The sequence below is a fragment of the Tribolium castaneum genome, chromosome 5 (assembly GCF_031307605.1).
Source record: "Tribolium castaneum strain GA2 chromosome 5, icTriCast1.1, whole genome shotgun sequence".
NCBI lineage: Eukaryota > Metazoa > Arthropoda > Insecta > Coleoptera > Tenebrionidae > Tribolium > Tribolium castaneum.
Genome location: NC_087398.1, coordinates 12,344,966 through 12,367,245, shown reverse-complemented (window position 1 = coordinate 12,367,245; position 22,280 = coordinate 12,344,966). Strand labels below are relative to the sequence as shown.

Below are 22,280 nucleotides of genomic sequence, written 5' to 3'. Positions count from 1 at the left end.
CTGATGTGGAGGAAGGTCGGGGCTGAACCGCTAATGCCGGATTTACAACACCCACATCCTTTATTTATTACTAAATCAATTTTAATAACCAACACCATTTGCCAAACACCATCCACACTTTGGCGCCCCAAAATTGTCACTGGAATCTGGTTTTAATCTCTATACAGGGTGTAAGCGAAATAAATACATTAATTTTAACCAGTGGTACAAGACACTTTTTTCTATGTACCATTTTTTTCAAAACCGCATTTTATTAAATCCTTTTTTTGACGAGCCTTTTATGAAATTCTCCAACAAAGAAAAATAATAGTAAATAATAGTCGTAACCAACGATAACCGTTTTATACGGTAATCTTGTCGAGTAAACAATAATAGATAACTTTGCTTCCATGGTGTATAAGAAAATTGTGTAAGATTTTAAAATAATTTTAAATCAAAAACTAAAACTTTTTGAAAAAAAAGGTTTTAGGATAAACTGTTAGTCTTGACGAATTCTATTACCAGTTAAAATTAATGTACTTATTTCATTTGCAGCCCCTATATAATAGAGTTCCGTGACTGACTGGCTGACACACAACGCACAGCCTAAACCACTGAACCTAGAAACATGAAAATTAGAAGATGCGTTCCTATAGGGTGTTGAGTTTTGCTAAGAAGGGATTTTTTGAAAATCAATTTTTAAAGGAGTGAAATGGAATGTTAAAATTTGAATAAAAATGAATCATTTAAAAAAAAACTGTTAAAGTTATGTTCTTGAAAATTTGTATTTGAGATTTATGTTAAAAATAGAGAAACACATGTTTCGGGATTTTCGAAAAATCATTGCCTGTGGGGGTTTAAAGAGGTGTGAAATTTTAAATAAATATTTGTAATTTTAAAACTAATATCTATGCAAATTGGTACTTGGGCTTTGAGTTAAGGGTGAAAACCTCCTGTTTTAGGATTTTCGAAAATTTTACCCTCCAGAGTGTTAAATACAAGCTGCTCAAAAACTGGCGCACTGTTGAAAAACATTTGTAGATTACGGGAAAAATCATGAAAAAATTCCTAGTCATTTTAAAAAATCTGGTGCTCTAAACTTTTTTGTTAAATCTTCAGTTTTTATTATTTTTTAATGATTATACAGCGTGCTCAAAAACTGGCGCACCAACTCAATGATGTGTGGTAGAAAACTGGTTGCATATAAAGGTAGAAATAGTAAAAAAAATCTTTCTATTAAAGTTATTGATAAATAAAATGATATGTGGCAACGTTGTCTAACAGTCATGATCGCAATAGAATTTGAGCAACAATAAAAATAAATTATTTTTGAAACGGTTTTCTAGGAAATAATTCCCAGTGTTGGCACATCTACACATTGTGATTTTTTGGATGAATTTTAATTTTTTTAAATTAAAAAAACTGATAAAATCTGATAGTAAATTTTAAAATAATTATTCATCGTTTTGTTACGGAACGATTACCTGGTATGAAACATAAAAACATAAAAAATAATGAAAACTAAAAAAGTTATCACAATAAGTTTGTAGCTCCAGATTTTTTTAAATATGACTTTAGGAATTTTTTCAACATTTTTCCCGTAATCTGCACTTGCTTCTCAATAACGTACCACTGAGTTGGTGCGCCAGTTTTTGAGCATCCTGTATGTTTCACACTAAGTAATCGTTCCTTAAGGAAACGATGAATAATTATTTTTAAATTTACTATCAGAATTTGCCAGTTTTTTGATTATAAAAAAAATTAAATCTATGAGAAAAACCACAATTTGTAAATCTACCAACCAAGAATTATTTCTTGGTTTTAAAAATAATTTATTTTTATTTTTAATTAAATTCTACTGTGATCACAACTGTTGGACAAGGTTGCTACATATTATTTATTTAAAATTAGTTATTTGTCAATAACTTTAATACAAAGATTTTTTTACTATTTTTACCTTTATTTGTAAGCAAGTTTCTACCCCACCTGATTGAGTTGGTGTGCCTGTTTTTGAGGACCCGGTATAAAAATTTGTCATTTTTGGATTACCTATAGTCCATTCGGAATTAAAATCAATTGTCAAATTGTTCCAACGTTGACAACTCCATTTTAAATTAGTCGTCCAGGCTTTGTTCTTAAGACAGTGTAGCAGGGTTTCAACATAATTTAAAAATTTTTGAAACTGACAATTGATTAAAATAACAGGTTTATATTCATAAAAATTTCCATTAGGGCATTTGGTAAAAAATTAATAAACACGTGCTTTGTAATATTTATAAAGCTTACCCCTAAGGGGATAATTATAAAAATCCGTTTTGAAATTACATCCATGGGACTTATTATTTGGGCTTTTGGTAAAAAATAAAGAAACCTGTGTATTATGATTTTTAAAAATTTCACCCCCAAAAGGGTTTAAATATAAAAAGTTTTAATTTTTAAAGTTATGTTTATAGTCCAGCTTTCGGTAAAAAGTGAATAAAGGCGTGTTTTGAATTTTTAAAAGTTCTGCCTCCCAAGGGGGTTAAATGTAAAAATTCTTCACTGCTGAAATTATTATTTATAATCATAAAAATTGATGTTTGGTTGAAATAGAAGAGGCGTGTAGTCCAGGATTTTTAGAAGTTCCACTCGCAAGAGGGCAAATACTGTTATTTGAGCTTTCGGTTAAAGATGAAGGAAGAATCATGTATTTCAAGATTTTTGGTTAAATAAGGTGTTACAATTTGTATGGATTTGCATTATTTGTAAAGATAATATCCATAAAAAAATTAATAAATAATTGATTTGTCAAAAATAGTCGTACGTAACTTTATAGCATAAAAATACCTTCATGTTTATCAACTCTGGAATTCTAATGCCCTGTGCCCCTTTGTCCATATGACTATTATAATTTCGGAATACTGATGTCACTTTTGCCAAATCTGGTCACCAAAAATTTTACGAACTTCCAAATTGTTACTGCCTTATCTGAAGAATTTAAGGTTTGTCTCGATTTGTGTTTCACATTTTTGTTGTTGGACGTCCCTCTAGTTTAAAAAAAATAACACAGAAAAGAGAAAAGGGTTTCATTATTAATCAAATTAGTATTTGATGGTTATAACATTCAAAAACTGTAACAAGCATTGGAACAAGGGAAAAAAGGATCAAAAACCAGATTGTACCAAAATTTACGCGGACGAAATCGCGGGTGATTACTAGTCTTAATCTAAAATTACTTCATGTTCTGCAGATATTATTTAAAAAAAAATGTTCTCTCCTTTTGCTGGAATTTCGATCAACCCTTTATTGTCCGTAATTGTCTCAAGCTGCCGCATCCGTTCTTCAGCCTCGGGGCCGCAGATAATGTCTGCAAATATTTTCCATCTTGATCCTATTTGTGTAAGGTGAATACGGTTTTTATGCAAAGGACGTGACTTGAAGGAAATTCAGCCTTTGTTGTCCCGATATGGATAAGAAATCCATAGGAATACACCATCTGAAAGGAAACTTCATACCGTCGAGAAACATAAACAGGCGTTGAATGTTTACAAACATCGACTTTGCCGTCATCGAATGCAAACATCGCAGCACGTGCAGTGTAATGCCCTCCACAGCCACGCCTTACGTTTCGCAAAATTCCAAATAATCAGATCCAATAAATTACTCCCGGAGAAAACAAGACCAAAACTCTCCAAGCTCGCAGCCAATATCGGGTCCGCGACTAGTTGATGGGATCTAGTCGTTTATTTATGTTTTGCGTAATTAATTTTTTCAAAACTAAATGAAACCTTCTTTGATTTACAACGCTTTGATTCAGACAAGACAAAAACTCGAATCTCAACCACTATGCATAGTTAATGTTCAATTAACCTGAAATGCCGGATGTGCGCAACTGCCAGTCGCTAGAATCGATTAACTGATTGATGCTACATACACCAAACTTGGCTAAAAGCTCCTCCAACTCAAAAATAACTTATACTCCAATAACACCAATTTACTAGAAACGGATCCGTGTTAATAACTAAAGTTTGAGCTACGTATCTGATTGATATACTAATCTTCGTGTCGAAATATCAAATCGAGCAAAATTTAATTAAATGACACGTCAAACAAGCAGGGATCGCTCTATTATAACCCCGGTTTGTGTTTCTTTGTAAGGTAAGTTCCATCAAAACCGATCAATTACAGGCCGGCAAAGCGCTCACTTTCCACTCTTTCATCCTTTACAAATTTAATTAACACGAAACCGCGCTTTTGCATAAATTTTATTATTTATTTCCAGTAACCCCAACGAGCAGCACAAGCAGGAACCCATCCTGGCCGCCTCCAAGGAACGCAACCGCTTCAGGTCCATCGTCTGGGACGAATACGACTCAGTCCATCAAAAGTACCTCGAGATAGGTGAGTTTTTTCGTAAAATCGAGATAGGATTTGGGTATAATCGTCTCGGGCCGTTTAAATTGGCTGCAGTTAAGGGGAGACGTGTAATAAATGATCTCGCCGAGGACAAACTTTGAATATTGATGTCCGAACGTTCGAGACACTTCACTCCATCCATATGAAGTACGACCTTTCTGAAATAGATTTTTGATATGTGGGCGAAGAGGAGTTGTTTTATGATCGATGCAACCGCAGAGCGTACTTTATGCACTAAGTGCTCGCTGGGGGGAAGATTTATGCGCGATATCGCAGATCATCGCCTTTTAACACTTATTGCTTTATTAGGAGGAAGAGAATCAGGTGGGAGCGCAAATTGGACCGGAAGGACACTGAGTGCAGGGAAATACATTAAGCGCACTCAACGGGGCTAAAAGCTCCGAGAAAAATTATTCAGACGCGGGCTTGCAACTCACTCAGCTTGGATTTATTTGGATAATACAGTGCGGCCCGTTTTTGGCTTATTTCTTACCTAATTAAAAAATGCGACCAGGGATACCAGTCTTCTCAATATTTGAATTTCTTATTTTTTTGCCTAAAATTAGTGGTCATTCTTATAAGACCTAGATTCTCAACGATTTTAAACTAAATTTCCTCGAAAACTCTTAAGAGTATTTAGAAGTATTGAAGGTTCTAATAAAGATAGTCATCTGAAAGTTGGTACTCAGTCATAATTCATTAAGTTCTGCTCACTGAAATTATAATGAAAAAAAAAATGTTAACGGCACTTCCGATTATACCAGAAGTCGCTATTAACTTTCTAATTACAAATGGAAAGCTATGCTTTTCACTGTGTTTTTGGATTAGTTGAGTCATTTTAATAAATCCCCTATACCCAAGTTTAACCGATTTTGAGATATTTAGGATTTTTTAAAAATTTTTGAATTTGCACCTGTTACTGAAAAAATTGGTAACTCTTTTAGTTTTAAATATTTCAAAATCATATTTGGAAAATTAAATGAGAAAGCCCATATCTGTTCTTGAGTATGTTCGGAATTGGAAAAAAGTTAAAAAAACTTAAGTTTAAGTTCGGACAACTTCAAGTACCCATAACTTAATTATCTCAAGTGGGAAGTTCCAATTTTTATTTTATTAGATGGAGAAGGAAAGTTTTCTGCACCTGTCTGTATTAGCATTCCCTGAACCTATCTGTGATAATTTTCTAGTTATATTGTTTTTTTTTTGACATTGTAGAAATTTTCTATTTTTGCATAGTTTGCTGCCATAAAAACATTTCTGATTAAACAAAAGAGAAACTATGTTCAAAAAAATATGTTGGGGTTTGTTATTTTTTTTACCCCAAATGAGCTACAAAATATTTGCAAATTGTAAAAAAAAGCCAGGGTCATCGACCTTTAAAATGAAAAAATTAAAAAAACCAAAATATTTCGTAAACGGCTAAATTTAGGTATCGAAAAGCATATAAAAATTATCTTAAAATAACTCTAGTAATCCAAAAACTCAATAAAAAATAAATATAGCTTTCTATTTAAAATAAGGAAATATTTGTTGAAAATAGTTTTATTATTTTCAATAATCTAATTTTAGTATCAATACTAGAACTCTAAATACTTTTAATGTGGAGTTTAGACGACACAGCCCTGTATAGCGCGACGTCTACAAAACTAAACTAGAAATATTTTTATGATCTAAAATTAATCACAGTTTGTTTAAAACTCGCTCCAACAATATTTTATACACTTTTATTCACAATCATTGATGTAACATGGCCGTTACAAACCTCTCAATGCTTAGGAAACATGTTTTTTCCATCCCTTGGGGTGGAAATATACAGGGTGGCCAACGTCAAGATTGCAAAAATACCAGAAATTTTTTCTTTGAAATTGTCAATTGTAAGTAAGATCAAATTCATGCTGCCTACAAATTTTGTTTGACTTTTCTCGAATGTCAAAAATTAAACGTATAGCCCACCATGTTTGTGCGTCAACTTTATTAGAATTTTATTTTATTCAAATATTGGATTAAACATAATGTGATTGTGAATAAAATAGTATACAAACCTCGATGGGAATGAATTAATATCATATTTTCCATTTCGGTTGCAATATGCTTTTCTGTGCCTTTAAAAGCCTCTAGAGACATTAAAAGTGCAAGATAACGTCTTTAAAATGTTAGTTTTTTTTTGTCGAGATTTTGATTAATTTTCGGTACCCGGAGCATTTATCGAGCAATAACTCCGAAAGTATTGGACTTAACTTTATTAAGTTCATTATCTTTGGAAAGCTCTTTTAAAACCTGTGTGATAATAATTCCATTTTTTTAATAGTTTTCTAGAAACAAAATAAGTGTATACAAAAATTTTTCTCTGAAGATTTAATTTTCGGGCGCTAAGGGCGAGTGTTTCAAGACGGTTGCCTATCAAACCGTGTGCCTAATTTAAAATGAACTGATTCCGTGTAAGCTTCAAGCCCAACTTAATACGCTAATGCCGAAAGCTGTGGAACTTAGCTTATGGTGGAACTTTTTGGCGGCGTCGGTTGTGTAGTCGTGATTCATTTTTAAGTACGAGTTTAGCACAAACCAACTTCAGCAAACTTATGAACTAGAATCGGCTCAAGGAAAGACGAAGGCACCGGGGATTCCCTCCAAAGCTCTAAAGCTCGCTTCGTTCTCGGATCCCGGTTTAATTGAGAAGCTTTGATGGACCGGTTCAGGTGACAATCGGGTGTTCCCGAGGTCATCGTTAATAAAGCTTGGGGATTTGCAGTCTGTGCTAACTTTCAATTTCTCGATTTTTTCCAAGAGCTGAAATATTCATGAGGATGGGACTTGGACGAATACGTTAAACGCCCGAGAGGGTTTTGATAAGTGGTAGAGGGAGAAAGCCGACGTCATTTCACGCTTGATTTGTTAGCCATTAGCTTCGCTTTGAAGTTATAGTGGGAGAAGATGCCCGTTATCACCCTATCTATCTTAGGATTGCTTACCTATCGTCGAGATAATCGCATTATGAGGACGTGAGCCCGAAACTTTGATTCGGATTTGCAAACTTGGGTTTTTCCCAAATCAAGAGATGAAGAAAGTGGGAAGATAGTTGGGAATAAACTTGTCCGTTGTTTAATTGAGCTAAAAGCGTGTTTATAAACTTGTCTACTGTCGGGGTCCGATACATAAAGGAGTCAATTCCGATGTGCTTCCAATAGGATTAACTCGGAACGAAGAGGGCGCTAATATTTTAGAAAGCTTTTAATCTGTTCGATCTCCCCTCTGCTATTCGATCTCGATCTTCGCGACTAAATTACCAATCCCCCTTGTTAATAGCCAATTACTTATCTCATCCCAAGTAGATGCAACTCGCCAAACAAGAGCTCGGATTTTGTCCGTCTGGTCGACGACGTGATTTAATTTCGAATCAGGTCGAGCAGCACCAACTGTCGATCAACTTGGAAACTTTGCGTCTATCTAATTTCAATTTAAGGAATGGTGGCCGCATGTGTCGCCATCTGTGTGATGGAGCGTCAGGTTGGAATGTTGCAGTCTCACGTTCCTCGTCTCCCTTGGCTTCCCCATCACGATCCCAGATGAAAAAAGCGCGCCGCTTTTCAACTTGAGATTGGTCAAGGCTTGCGACGACTTAAACCGAAATAATCTAATCAGGAGCGAACTCTCGAACGAGCTTTGTTGATGATGAGAAATCTTAACGTAATTTTTCCAGCAGATAGAGGAAAAGAAATAATGCTCGCGGCACACAACAAATTCAATTGACCTGCTTGGGATTCAGCCGCGGGAGGCCGGAAAGAATATGGAATTAGGCATTAGAGGGGCACTCCGAAAAACCACAACTCGACGGACGAATTACCAAAAGCTAGCCTTTCACCGCTGAAATTTCTGACAAACTCTACGTTTTACGAGAATCGAACTAAAGTTTCCGGAAAAAATGTCGCATTTTTGCGGAAAATTTGATTAATTAGCCGAATTCGCCAAAGAGCTAATCTTTCAGAGTGCCGAATTTTGAGCATTATCGAGTTTCAGATGAGTAAATTGAATTATCGGGGGCGAATCGTGTCACAGTTGACAAATAAATTAGATAACTGTTAGACGACGCACAAATGGGTTAAATATTTGGTCGGGGACCGATTCCGCTTTAATATCGTCTCGAGATTCGAGTCACAAGTTAATAAAAAAAGTTTGCTAACGTATAGCTTTGTTTTATTTGGTCGCAAATTGGTAGCAGCGTTGTTAAATCGTTCATAGTTTGGGGCGAATAATACGCTTGTAGTATCGCGGAAAAATATTTCATTGTCTTGGAAGCTCGCCGCTTCCTCGGAAAAAATTGAATTTGCATATAAACCTTCTCGATTACGTCGCAGCGACTGTTGCCGTGTTTGTGTATAAGTTTTTGTCCCCTGAAAAGGGTCTGCGAAGTTTTATTCAAGCGGAAAGAAAGGTAAACATAACGAAAAGTTCCCGATTAGTGTAGTTTCGCCCTTTCCATCGACATTACCTGTGGCATTATCGCAGCAATTATGTTGAAACGGAGCATTAGTCTTGTTTGCCCTATCAGTTGTATGAGATAATTTAGAGGCAGTGCTTCAGGCCAGCTATGCGGTTGTTGTCTGATGACCCCCATTGAGACATAACAAGAGCGGTTTGTGCATCGAGAGGCCAGGTGGGCCCCCGTTTAGAAAAGCCCCTGTTTGTATTAATTAATTCAGCTTAGTCGAGGAGATAGCGGCGGTCTTGCGGCGTGTGAGTGTCGTCGAGCGCATTTTAAATAGCAGATAAGTGGCGTATCTGCAGACGCAGGGCGGAACGAAGAGCAAAGACAGTGATAAACAGAGATGGAACGTGGTTGATCCTCCGGGACGAGCAGATTTATAACCAGAGCGCGATCATTTCACTCGCATACATCTCGGATATCCTCAGACATTTGCACGAGTCACGTCAAGAAGAGCGGTAATTACAGGCGCAAGATGGCGATGCTGCTTCTGTCGTCATACATCATAAGCGATACGGAAAGGAATTAAGTTACCGATAGGGGAAGAGGACACTCTAATTCAATATCGATCTCGCAATTCGCAAATACTCGAACTAGTTTCGCCAAAAAAATTACAAACCTTACAGACACATCAATTAACAACAAGACCATACATTCTTATAGGTCGACCGCTTTTAACATACCTACAAAGTGCCAAATAAATTAAATAACAAGACAACACAATATGCAATAAGAATCTTTTAAAATAAGGTTTACAATTTGCTGCGAAGTTTTTTTCAAAAAAGTTCTATGTAGGTTTTTTTTCGATCGAGAAACCCTTGAAACTTTTACCAATCGATAAAAAAGTGAAATTTGTTGGTGTCCGGCGATCCTTCTGTCCGGTTCTTCTGCGAACCCAGATAATTCTTCACAGAGTTAATATTTTTCTATGAAATTTGGCCAGTAGGTCACCTCAGTCCTGTTAAGAACCCTATTGTTTTTGGAGCTGATCGATTGTCGAAAACATCTTATCTCACCCAAAATGTAAAAACGTTCCAAGTGCGATTTTGCGTCAACGGTTTACCGTGTGAATATCCATCTTGTAGGTCCTCTTAACTGGTCAAATAAAAACAGCATTTTTTATCAAAAATCGTAGCAGACGATGTAAGGTCAAGGTCAGAAAATTTAATTTGTCAGACTTGGACAATCCACTTGATTCAATTCAGTTCAATTTATCAAAAATTTGCAATTCCCAAAATATTCTAAAAATGGATTCAAAAATATCTAATAAAAAAATTTCATTTTGTTTTTTCTCCTCCAGCAAATGCAAATTGACAACCTACTTTACACATCAGTTTCCGCAAAAGTTCAAGCAAACTAAAAAGTAATAAACAGTAATCAGATATCAGACCAAGGTCAACGAAGCGCAACCTTGTTTCATTACTGATATTGACAGTATAACTATTCCTTATCTACTGTATACTTTTGTACAATAAATTCTTGGGTTAAAATAACTAAGAGCAATACCCAAGATGGGATTCAATCAATGAGTGGTAGGTTGTTACCGTGGTGGTTACATAAAAGATATTGTTCAATTCGCATATGCCATAAATATCTCATTACTTATTTTTTTTTCACCAGTGCATTATTTGTACATGCCAGACTAAATTTTTATTAACTATTAGCCCAAAAAAATTTGTATTTTGATCTGTATCATCAGTTTGATTAATATTCAGGTTATTTTTTACCGCAAAACACATTATAACAGTTTTATTGTCGTTTAAATACAATTTATTTAAATCGAATCAACATTTTATTTTATTCAAAATAAAGGCTATAAGACTATTTTTTGGTTCTTCCCTGTTTTAAACTTTTTCAAAGTGGAGTCGTCAGCATATAGAGAAATATGTTATTATATAAATAAGTAAAAGAAGAGGATCCAAAACTGATCTTTGAGGCATCCTTTTTTAAGTTTTTTGACATAGGTGTTTTGTCTATTTGGACTACTTATTTGAGATCCGAATAAATAAGATCTAACACCAAGTTTTTACGTTATAACTAAGGTATGGATGCTGTCATAGACAGAGGTACTGCCATCATATGATTTTTACAATGACAGCGGCTTTCTGACTTTGAAAATTTTCTTTGTTAAATCGACTATAATGTCTAATATGGATACTTTAGGCTAATTTTTGTCTCAATAATTTTTGACATCATGTGACACTGTCACTTAATCTTTCAAATCTTGACACTTTTTGGTATTTTTTCAAGATCAAAAAACCGCTGTTATTGTCAAACTCATATGATGACAGTAGCTCTGTTCATGACAGCATTCAGTACCTTAGTTATAACCATTTTTTCTTAGCAAATATATTTTTTTATGATGAAAAAGTTTTTGAATTGAATTTACTAGCTTGTTGATTGTCCTCGATGTCGAAACTCCTCCCCTATATCTAAATTGCGAGAAACATAATACTTAATTTTTTTCAAAAAAATGAAATTATTTGATTATAGATGACATACTATAAGATTTAAAATGCTGGAGGCAAACTGGTCTGAAATTTTTAGGGACATTTGTTACTTTTTTTTTTGCACAGAGACTTTGGCAAGTTTTATTTTGTCGGGAAAAACATCTTGAATATTTGAATTTATATGATAAACCGTCATAGGAATTAGCAAAATTCAACATAAAACATATTTATAGAAAATATATATTTACTCTGTTTATTTTTAATTTCATTAGTAGGTATTAATAATAATAATAATAATAATAATAATAATAATAATAATAATAATAATAATAATAATAATAATAATAATAATAATAAGGCCTTTATTAAAGAAAAAGGAATTATTATACAGGAGGTTTTTCAAAACTATATTAACTTCAATATTGAGATATTTTAATTATTGAATTATAATGATCGCATTGTTTATAAAAAAATTAATTTTATCTACAGTAAAATTTTCTGGAGGTACTATTAATTTAGGTTTACGACCAGTTTCCTTATTAATTTAGTGCCAACTTGATTTTGCGTACTTAATGTGTCTATTTTAGTATTGTTTTCTGTTCTGTAATGATCTGTTAATATATTTTTTATATTGTATATTTTTTATATTGTAAATAAAGATTTTTATTATAAATGTTTGGGTTTTGCTTAAACCATTATAAAAAAAATAATAATTAGTTTCTATTTATAACAATAATTTTCATTGAAAAATGGTTGTTTATCAAGTCGACTATAGAACTCAAATTGAGTGTGCCGCTTTGTTCAAATGTGTATTGTAGTTTCAGTACTGTCAAAACATTGAAGTAACTTTTTACTTTTTTTTGCATTTTTAGGCAAAGTTGATTTAAATGTAGGATTTGTTTTGATTTGTGTTTTATATTTTTTGTTGTTGTTGCTATTTTTGTTCTTGTGTATTCTCTTGTTTTTAGATTCGAAGCCTTTTTACATTATTTTGACGGATCTGTTACTCTGTCGGCATTTACAATTTAAACTAAGCGGAACATTACGTTCAAAATTCACAGGTGACTTGATGAAAGAACATTTTTGAACACATTGTTTTTGAAAAGATCAAATTTTTTTTGGCGGTTTCAATGTTGAATATTTTTTTGTTAAAGCTTCTAAACTGCGCCATCACGACTGATTCTTTATCAAGATTCTCTGAAAAGTTTAGTAATTGACCAAAATGATCAGAAATACCAAGTGAGACCATTCTCGCAGAGTTATTGACATAGTTACAACATATATTGTCTAAACAATTTCCTTTTATATGATTGTTTTCATGAACATGTCTCGTGAAGCCAAACATATTGAACATATTTACAACTGCTAGAAAATTGACGTCTTGTTCTTCGTTAAAGTGTACACTAAAGTGAATAAACAAAGTAATTTAAAAATGTTTGTAAATTTGTTTTTGTCCGCAGGCATGAAGCCCCGGATGAAGAACCATTTCCGGGCCCATCAATTAAGTGTGTGGCTGCGTCTGATCCCGGAGCTGCACCGCGCCGGAATGGAGGACGTCGTGGCCAGACACAATCTCTTCAGGAATCACAATAACGCAGACTTGTACGACGGGGCCGTCCGCCCTGACCCCTTATCTCGAGTCAGTTATTACGACCCCACGATGGAGCTATTCCGCCGCCGACCCAACTCCAGTCTTTCCGGGCTAGAAGCCCCCACAACGATGGACACGATCGTAACGACTTGTGTCAACGTCGTTTCATCGGGAAATTTCAACCACCAAACCTACCAGAACCAAAACACCTCGACTGACACCCTGGCCAGTTTGGAGGCGGCGGGATACGCCGCCTACAGCACGGCTTTGAGTGTCACCATCGCGATTGGGTGCTCGTTGCTGATTTTAAATGTACTGATTTTCGCCGGAGTGTACTACCAGAGGGACAAGACGCGCATGGAGGTCAAGTCGCTCCAGCAGCAACAAAGTCGGAATCAAGCCACGTTTGAGACCATCTCCAAGCATGGGCACTACCATATGGGACATTCGCAGAGCGCGAATGTCATCGTGGACGTGGAACAGGACACCTCGGCGATGATCATGGCGGCGAATGCCCAACACGATAAACAGCATCTGTGCCCCAGCAACATACAAGTGAGTCCCTAACTCAGAATGCTTCTGTTGTCTGTTAAAAATTTTTGTTTAGTGTATTACTCGTTTTTTTTTAAGTTGGGCGTTTGGTTCCAGACGCAAGATATTTTAACAATCAGAAAATAAAATAGAGTGCACAACTTCATTGTAAACATGCATGCAAAAATTGAACTGAATACTCGCAATACTGATGAAAAAATAAACTTTAATTTATTTAACTAAAACATTGACATTTTTGGGGGCGCCACAATAGTTTCCCGTTGAAAATTTTTGTCTTAACTTTATGTTCAATTAACTCTTATTTTTATTTTGTGAATTTTGTGACTAACGTGCAAAGAAGTTCACAAGTTTGACAATCGTATGGAGGATTTCTCAGAATTTTTCCAAAATAAATCGATTTTCAGTTGTTAATTATTTATTGTTTCCTAAAAATAGTTTTTTATTTTGAATAATGTTCTTTGACATTCAATGAAAAAGGCATAGGATTATGTGTAATTAAATTTTTAAAGTTTTCCGTGGCAGTGCGATAGAATAGAAGCACAACAATAATGTAATAGGAAAATAATAATTTTATTGTAAACTAAATGAAATTTAATTTGTTATTCATAATTAATAAATAATGAAATAAATAATAATTATTATTAATTGAACAAAAGAGCAAACCATATTCTATGATAAATAAATGGTATGTGACTGTTTTTGCAACAACAGAGAAAAAAAATTGTTTGAACTAAAAACTCCTGAAGTTAAAATTTTTTGATTTATAGTAAATGGAGTGATTCAAAAAGGTCGAAGACAAGAATGTTTAAAGAATTGCATATGCGAACACATCCGTATTGTATCTTAATTCACCTTTTGGCACTACGATAATTTGAAACCATAGATACTCTTTTTATATTTCTTTATTATTGCTTGTATATCCATTGTCCCAACAAATCTTTGTTGTCGATATTAGTTCTTCATAAAAAGCCACTTTATTAACTAACAGAAAATTAATATTAAAGTGAAAACTTTGAGGAGATGTATCTACTTCAGGAGAGAATTTTTTTTGCATTTTTAAATGCAACTAAGTGGTTTCTAAAACAATGCGAGTATTTGAATTGAATCACGCTATATAATTTCCGAAATATAATTTTCCATTTTAAAATAAAAAAATTGGTTGTGCCAGCATACTTTAAAAAAAATCAAAAGATAAAACAATGTTATATCCCTTTTTAAAAAATTCAAATATGCTGTTGCAAAATTTACTATGAACTAACATGGGATATACAGAGTTAATAAACATTGTGTACCGTTTCTGCAAAAACAAAGCAAACAAATTATTTGAACGTAAAACTCTTTTTGTTACAATTTAGCGATTTATTGTACAAAACTTCCAAAATAATAATTTTTTTATTTTTAGATAAAGAAATAATGAGAAAGAAATTTCATGTAACTGTTTTTGCAAAAACTGAACAAAACAAATATTTGCAGATGTATTAAATTTCCCTTGTGTTGCTCAAAATTTCTGAAATAATTAATTTTCCATTTTGATACAAAAATGGTGGATGCGCCGTGATAATTTTTTAAAATAAATCAAAAGGTATGAAGGTGTTTTATGGTAAAACACATACTATGTGAGCGTTGCTGCTAAATAGATGTTTGGAAGTTGGAACTTTAGTGCTACAATTATGATGTAACTGTTTTTGAAAAAACTGAGCAAGAAAATATTTGCAGATGCATAAAATTTTCTATATGTTGCTCAAAATTTCTGAAATAATTTATTTTTTAGAAATGGTGGATGCGCCGTAATAATTTTTGTGCTAAAATTATGCTATTTTTGCAAGAAATTTCATGAAACTGTTTTTGAAAAAACTGAGCAAGAAAATACTTGCAGATGTATAAAATTTCCTGTGTTGCTCAAAATTTCTGAAATAATTAATTTTTCAAAAATGGTGGATGCGCCGTAATAATTTTTAAAATAAAACAAAAGTTTTGAAGATGTTTTTTGGCAAACAAATGCTGTGTGAGCGCTTATCTGCTAAATAAATGTTCAAATATTGGAACCTTTTTGCTACAATTGTACTATTTTTCGCAAGAAATTTCATGTAACTGTTTTTGCAAAAACTGAGCAAAAAATATTTGCAGATGTCTTACATTTCCCATGTGTTGCTCAAAATTTTTTAAATAATAATTTTTCGTTTTGAGATAAAAATGGTGGATGCGCCGAGATAAATTTTTAAAATAAACCAAAAGGTTGAAGATGTTTTATGATAAACAAATAGTATGTAAGCGTTTCTGCTAAATAAATGTTTAGATGTTGGAACCTTTTTGCTACAACTGTGCTATTTTTTTTTTCAAGAAATTTCATGTAACTGTTTTCGTAAAAACTGACCACAAAATATTCGCAGATGTATTAAATTTCTCATGTGTTGCTCAAAATCTCTGAAATAATTAATTTTTTGATTTGAGAATAAAATGGTGGATGCGCCGTGAAAATTTTTTAAAATAGACCAAAAGATTTGAAGATGTTTTTTGGCAAACAAATGCTGTGTGAGCGCTTATCTGCTAAATAAATGTTCGAATATTGAAACCTTTTTGCTACAATTGTACTATTTTTCGCAAGAAATTTCATGTAACTGTTTTTGCAAAAACTGAGCAAAAAATATTTGCAGATGTCGTACATTTCCCATGTGTTGCTCAAAATTTTTTAAATAATAATTTTTCGTTTTGAGATAAAAATGGTGGATGCGCCGAGATAAATTTTTAAAATAAACCAAAAGGTTGAAGATGTTTTATGATAAACAAATAGTATGTAAGCGTTTCTGCTAAATAAATGTTTAGATGTTGGAACCTTTTTGCTACAACTGTGCTATTTTTTTTTCAAGAAATTTCATGTAACTGTTTTCGTAAAAACTGACCACAAAATATTCGCAGATGTATTAAATTTCTCATGTGTTGCTCAAAATCTCTGAAATAATTAATTTTCCGTTTTGAGAATAAATTGGTGGATGCGCCGTGATAATTTTTTAAAATAAACTAAAAGATTTGAAGATGTTTTATGGCAAACAAATGCTATGTGAGCATTTCTGCTAAATAAATGTTTGAATGTTGGAATCTTTTACTACAATTGAGCGATTTTTGCAAGAAATTTTATGTAACTGTTTTTACAAAAACTGAGCAAAAAAGTATTTGCAGATGTATTAAATTTTCCATGTTTCGCTCAAAATTTCTAAAGTAATTAATTTTGTTTTGAGATAAAAATGGTGGATGCGCCGTGATAATTTTTAAAATAAATTTCAATTTGAAAAAGTTACTGCGAAAAATATTTGAGAGTTCGATAAGTTCAGTTAAAATTTTGCGATTTATTGAACGTTTCAAAATAATTATTTTGGCCAATACTAAAGTATTGCAGTCTCCAAAACTTTTATAAATAATCTTAAACAAAAATGTTCTTTTATAGTAAAAAACATATTTTTTACTTATAAAAAGTTTTCGTATAATTACACATGTATACGCAGGCGGTTTCCAATTTTTTTATTTTAAAATTTTTCATGTGCTTTTCAAAAAATAGCGAATAGAAATTGTTTCTGAAAGGAAAATAAGAAAGTTCTTAAACTTAAGTTTCAATGTATTTTCAGTTATCCATAAAGTGTAGCTTTATATTAGCATTAACTTAGTGGCGCCCCGCTAAAAATTTTTACACGTGTGCCATTCTCGCCATTTGGCGTGAAAATTCAAAATCTGATTCACATAAGTAATTACACTGAAACTGGTTTTTATTTTGTATAAATAAGTATCGGAAGCAATTTGCGTTCAGTAAAAAAATGGTCTTAGGGCTCTTACGAAGTATAACTTAAAATTTCCTAATAAAAGTTTTTTATTAAAAACCATTTTTAATATTTTTTTCCAGTTCCTAACACAAATAGAGCTTTGAAACTGCACATATAGCTCAATCTGCGCTCAGTTGTCCTTTTAATTTTGCCAAAATTTAAAAAATGCCAACTGGCGACAGGCTGGCTGTACAGCACGAGATGAAATGTCGCGAACAATCAGCAAAAACCTGTTAAGGCAAAAGTTTCAAAAATTGATATTTATATATTTCATTTTGATTCCTGCACTCTTTTGCAATCTTTTACTATAAGAGAAACTGATGGCGACCTTTAACGATTTAATGTTTTGATTGTTAGATGTCCAACACGTTGAAGGCGCCGCCCCCCAGCCCGAGCGTGATGATGCAGAACTGCATGACCCTGCCGAAGAACGCCTCCAGCTACGGCCAGAACTACAACCCTGGGAGTATGACCCTCCCCAAGAACGCCACATTGCTGAACAACACGGCGTGCGTGATCGCCGAGATGCAGCAGCAGGGCTTGGTGCAGCCCCCCAATGGCAACGCGACGATGCCGATGAGCGTGCCTCGGCCGCCGCCGCCCCCTCGGACCAAAAGTCCGCCGGAAAGCCAGCCTTTGTTGGCCAACAACAAAGGGAACATGCGAGTTCCACAAGCGGCCATGAGTGAGATGCGCGTGTGATAATATCAAGTGCTCTAGTGACCATTCGTCCGGATTTTGGCGGGCCTAAAACGCGGCCTCATTCCTACGTGTACAGAAGATTTATTATGGATGTTTCTGTGTATAAGTGTGTATTTTTTCAAATTGTTTCAGAGTCTATTGCGTTGGGGAGAGTGAATAAAAAGTTTTGAGTTTGGAGGCGCTTTGTTTTTTCATTCCGACAAGTCGGTCGCCTTTGTGGAATGAATAAATAAATCGAATGTTCGAAATTCGACGCCTAACTCAGTTTAGTTCCACGATATAAGAGAGCTAAATTTGAAGTTTGTTTGAAATCAGTTTGGGACCGGAATTGTCCCTTGCTAATTTCAAGCGAGAATTCCCGCTTTGAAATTAGCGAAAAATTGGAGTCAAACAAATGTAATTCGTTTCTTGTTATCCTGTTCGAATCTATATCATGTTGATCAATACCTCTATCATTAGTTGAATTTTCAGTGCTTGTGAAAATTTTTAAATTATTCAGGTTTCACTACCGCCTCAGTATTGCATTGCGCCTTCCATTATTTCACCCCACGAACTTGAATACATTTAAAAATTTCCCTCCCGTATGAATTACTGCCAACTTAGCAAATTTTGTACTTCGATCTGAATGGCGACCTGTGCCAAAGTATTTTGATTCTGTGCGCCGAAGTTGTTTTCTGCAAACTCGCAAAGTGTTAAACACAGTGGACAATCTATATAAAAATGTATATAAAGAAAGTGTAGCCGTTTCAAACTTCAACGAAAAAATAAATTAATCTTAGTCTAATTTTAGTAATTAAACAATCAGCGAGTTTTAGACATTGTATATACAAACCAATGCAAGCATATAACCACTTTTTCGGTGAATTTTGGAACTACCTGTCGGCGAACCGTGCGAGAGCGCGCCTCTCCACGCTTCCAAGACTCGTTAAAAGATGTTTTAAATAATGTGACACATTAATTATTAATAAAGATTAATTACTAAAAAAGCATCTCCTTTCACTTATGAATATTCCATTATTTTCGCGATCACGTCTTTTATCTGCAAATTTGCAAAGCAAATTTGCCATCTTCCGATTTAATTCAATGTTAATATTGGATTTGGGATCGTCTCGTGTTGTTGGTTTTGTAACTAAAACTGCTGGCTTCATTTCGAAATTACATATTTTCGCTTCGTCCCTGAGTGTCAATTAATGAACAAAATATTTTATCGCGAAGTAAAGGCCAGGACCCGGCGGAAATTTAACGACCGATAAGCCGGAACATGTCCCTTGACGATTTCAAGGTAAGTGCAAAGTTTCCCCCAATCTCAACTTAGACACAAAAAGCAAAAACCGAAGCGACGCTTTATCGCTAAATTCACCTACACCGACGGCGACATGACCCGATTTTGACACCGAATCGACCGTTGCAACGACGGAATTCGCTCTAATGCACTGTATCTAGACCTTTTTAATATCGGGTTTCCAGCTCTTCCGACGCGAAAAACGAAATTTAATATAATATCGACTGTTCGCCCTTATCTGAGACGGAACAAACATATTTCCAGACCCAAATTAAACCATATGTTTACAAAACGGCTCCGCCACAACCTTCACACATAAACATTTAATTTTTACAACTCTAAAAAACTTCCATAGAGTACTGAGAGGAAGGATAAAGAGACTCTTTGAGTCTGCTTTCTATTATTTTATAAGCTTTTATTTTTAACTCACTCTGTTGTTTGTCTGTCTGTTTTCATATTTTCGGACCCAAATTTGAAAGGGTTCTAGTTGTCCGCATGATTTCAAATTTTGTATAATCACTTAATCTGCGTGACAATGCAATTTTTGATACTCAATTACCCCCAAAGGGGTTAAATAGGGTTTTAAAACGGGTTCTCAATATGTAGATACATACCGTAACTTATAGCAACATAGAAGATATTTTGGTCATTTGGACGTCATGGTAGATATACAATGTAAAAATTAACACGTAAAATTTATAAATAAAAAATATAAAAAAATGTTAAAAAAGCTTTTATTTAAAAAATGCACTAAAAAGTAAAAAATAATGGTTTAAGAAGAAGAAGAATTTATTAATTAATAGGAAACCTAGTTACAATAGTTAAAAATAAATAAAAAATTACATTAGTGGATAAAAGTCACACTTATTGCACATTTATCTTCACATAATCTTTGATTTTTGATTTAAATATAGATAGAGTACCTGCATTTCTAATATTGTTTGGTAACTTATTATATTCATTAATACCCTTAAAAAATAAAGATAACATTGTTTGTCGGTAATTTACACTTTGAACATTAATTTTGGAAGAATCCCTAGTCTGGTAATTGTGTACACTATTTCTGCAAATAAGATATTCACTGAAATACTCTGGTACTCCAAGCTTAATTATTTTATATACAAAAATCATGGTAGAATAATACAGTCGTTGCGTCACAGAAAACCACATTAGGGCCGATAACATACATTTTATAGGTGTTAAGCGGTTACATCTTAAAATTATACGCATTCCTCTATTCTGAAGCTTTTGCAGTTGTACAACATGACTAGGCCGTAGCAGGTACATAAGTGTGGCACAATAATCAAAATGTGGTTGGACAATACAATTGTAAATTAAAATTCTTGTTTGCATTGACACATGCGTAGATATTCTTAAGAAAAAAAACAATTTCGTCCTAATTTTTTTACAAACATAATCGAGATGACTCTCAAAATCGAGCAAGCTAGATAGCTAGATAGGTAAAATCCTAAATACTTACATTTATTAACAAACTCTACAGTTATGTTATATATGTTTAAATTAATGTTGGCAAAATCAATTTGGTTGTATTTATATTTAGTTGTAAAAATTATAGCTTTAGTTTTGGACACGTTTACTTTAAGTTTATTTGTGTTAAAATATTTTTCAAGTATGGTTTTCAATCACAGGAGAATATTTTTTCTTGCAAGTTAAAATTCTAAAATTTATATAAGCTTTGGGAGTTGTCAACTGAACAAAGTCATTATGTAATGCCGTAGTATTATAACTCCCAAAGCTTTTAGAAATTCTAGAATTTTAACCTGTAAAAAAATATTCTCCTGCGATTGAAATAGTTACTTACCTAACGAGTTTGGAAAGTTCAATTTTCCACATAAGCACTTTGTTTGCTGCACGAGGGCAGAGAGTGCTACCTGAAGTGCGAATGTGGAAAATTGCTTTCCAAACAAGTTAGGTACAATATTTCTTGTAACGAATATCGCAAAAAAATATTTTTTTAAATAATTTAGTTCTTTTTGCTTAAGGGGTTGGTAAATCATCAAATTGACATGAACTGTCACTTCACATAAAAAAAATTATCGTTTCCATCTCAACGGTAGCGATACCAACCTATTAAATGTTTCTAGCCATTGTTGCAAAGTAAAAAACACCACTGCACGGGAAAGTCCCGCTATTTAAAAGCAGCGAGTACAAAAATGATACGAGTTTTATAAGACGCACGCACGAATTTAGTCATAAAGTAAGTGCGACAAAATGCCTTATAAACGAAATATCATACAGTATTTTTTCTACTTTGCACTTTTTGTATCAAAAAAATTAATTTCGAAATTCAGGGAATTTTGTGGCAGTTGACAACTTTTGTGCGCAGACAGTGAAATGAAATAAAAAATTTGGACCGCCATTAGTTTATTCGTACAAATGTATTTTGAATGTATTTAAGACGTTTTGAAATGTATGTTTTGACAGTTCTCTCACATAATTGTCAAAAAACTAGGTTGTCAACATTATCCAACTAAATTACCCTGGTTTTTAGTGTAATTATTATAGCAGTCCTTTGAATATTACGATACGCAAATCGCGTATCGTAACGACCTCAATACGAAACCGAAGTACATTATTTTTTACTTTGTAGTGCATTTTTGAAATAAAAGCTTTTTTATGTTTTTTATTTATATTTTGTAATAATTTTTCTGCGTTGTAAAATGAGAGTCTCTGTTAATGAAAGTGTCGCTTCTTTTTTACAGTTATTTCTTTGCGGTCAGATTCCGATGTCCCTCGAGATTATGTGGCATGGGGTCTAAAGCGCAAAAATCGCTTCCGTCCATGCAGATATGCGTAAATGGCGTCGGTAATTAGATTTCCTTTCGGCCATTAGTGTTGTGATCGCATCAGCGAGGTAAAAGGGCTCAGGTATGGATCGAATGCGAATTTCTCCGGTAAACACTCATGACAAAACCGGCGTAAATTGGAAGCAGCCAAAGAGGGACTTTTATTTTATTTGCTACTTTCCCCTTTTACTCAATGTTAGAGACGTCCTATATCAGAAACCAATATGTAT

The 22,280-nt window shown here is 33.6% G+C and overlaps 1 protein-coding gene across 2 annotated transcripts in view; it reads left to right on the top strand.

Annotated features, from left to right (window-relative positions):
• LOC659717 (neuroligin 4) overlaps positions 1–18,941 on the top strand; it is a 147,082-nt gene extending 128,141 nt beyond the window's left edge. For both annotated transcript variants that reach the window (XM_965995.4, XM_015980087.2), the window contains 3 exons: positions 4,241–4,359; positions 12,765–13,450; positions 17,617–18,941. In XM_965995.4, the coding sequence (XP_971088.1) occupies positions 4,241–4,359; positions 12,765–13,450; positions 17,617–17,961 (1,150 nt within the window). In that variant the 3' untranslated portion in view covers positions 17,962–18,941. The remainder of the gene's footprint in view (positions 1–4,240; positions 4,360–12,764; positions 13,451–17,616) is intronic.
• The last annotated feature ends 3,339 nt before the right edge of the window (positions 18,942–22,280 follow it).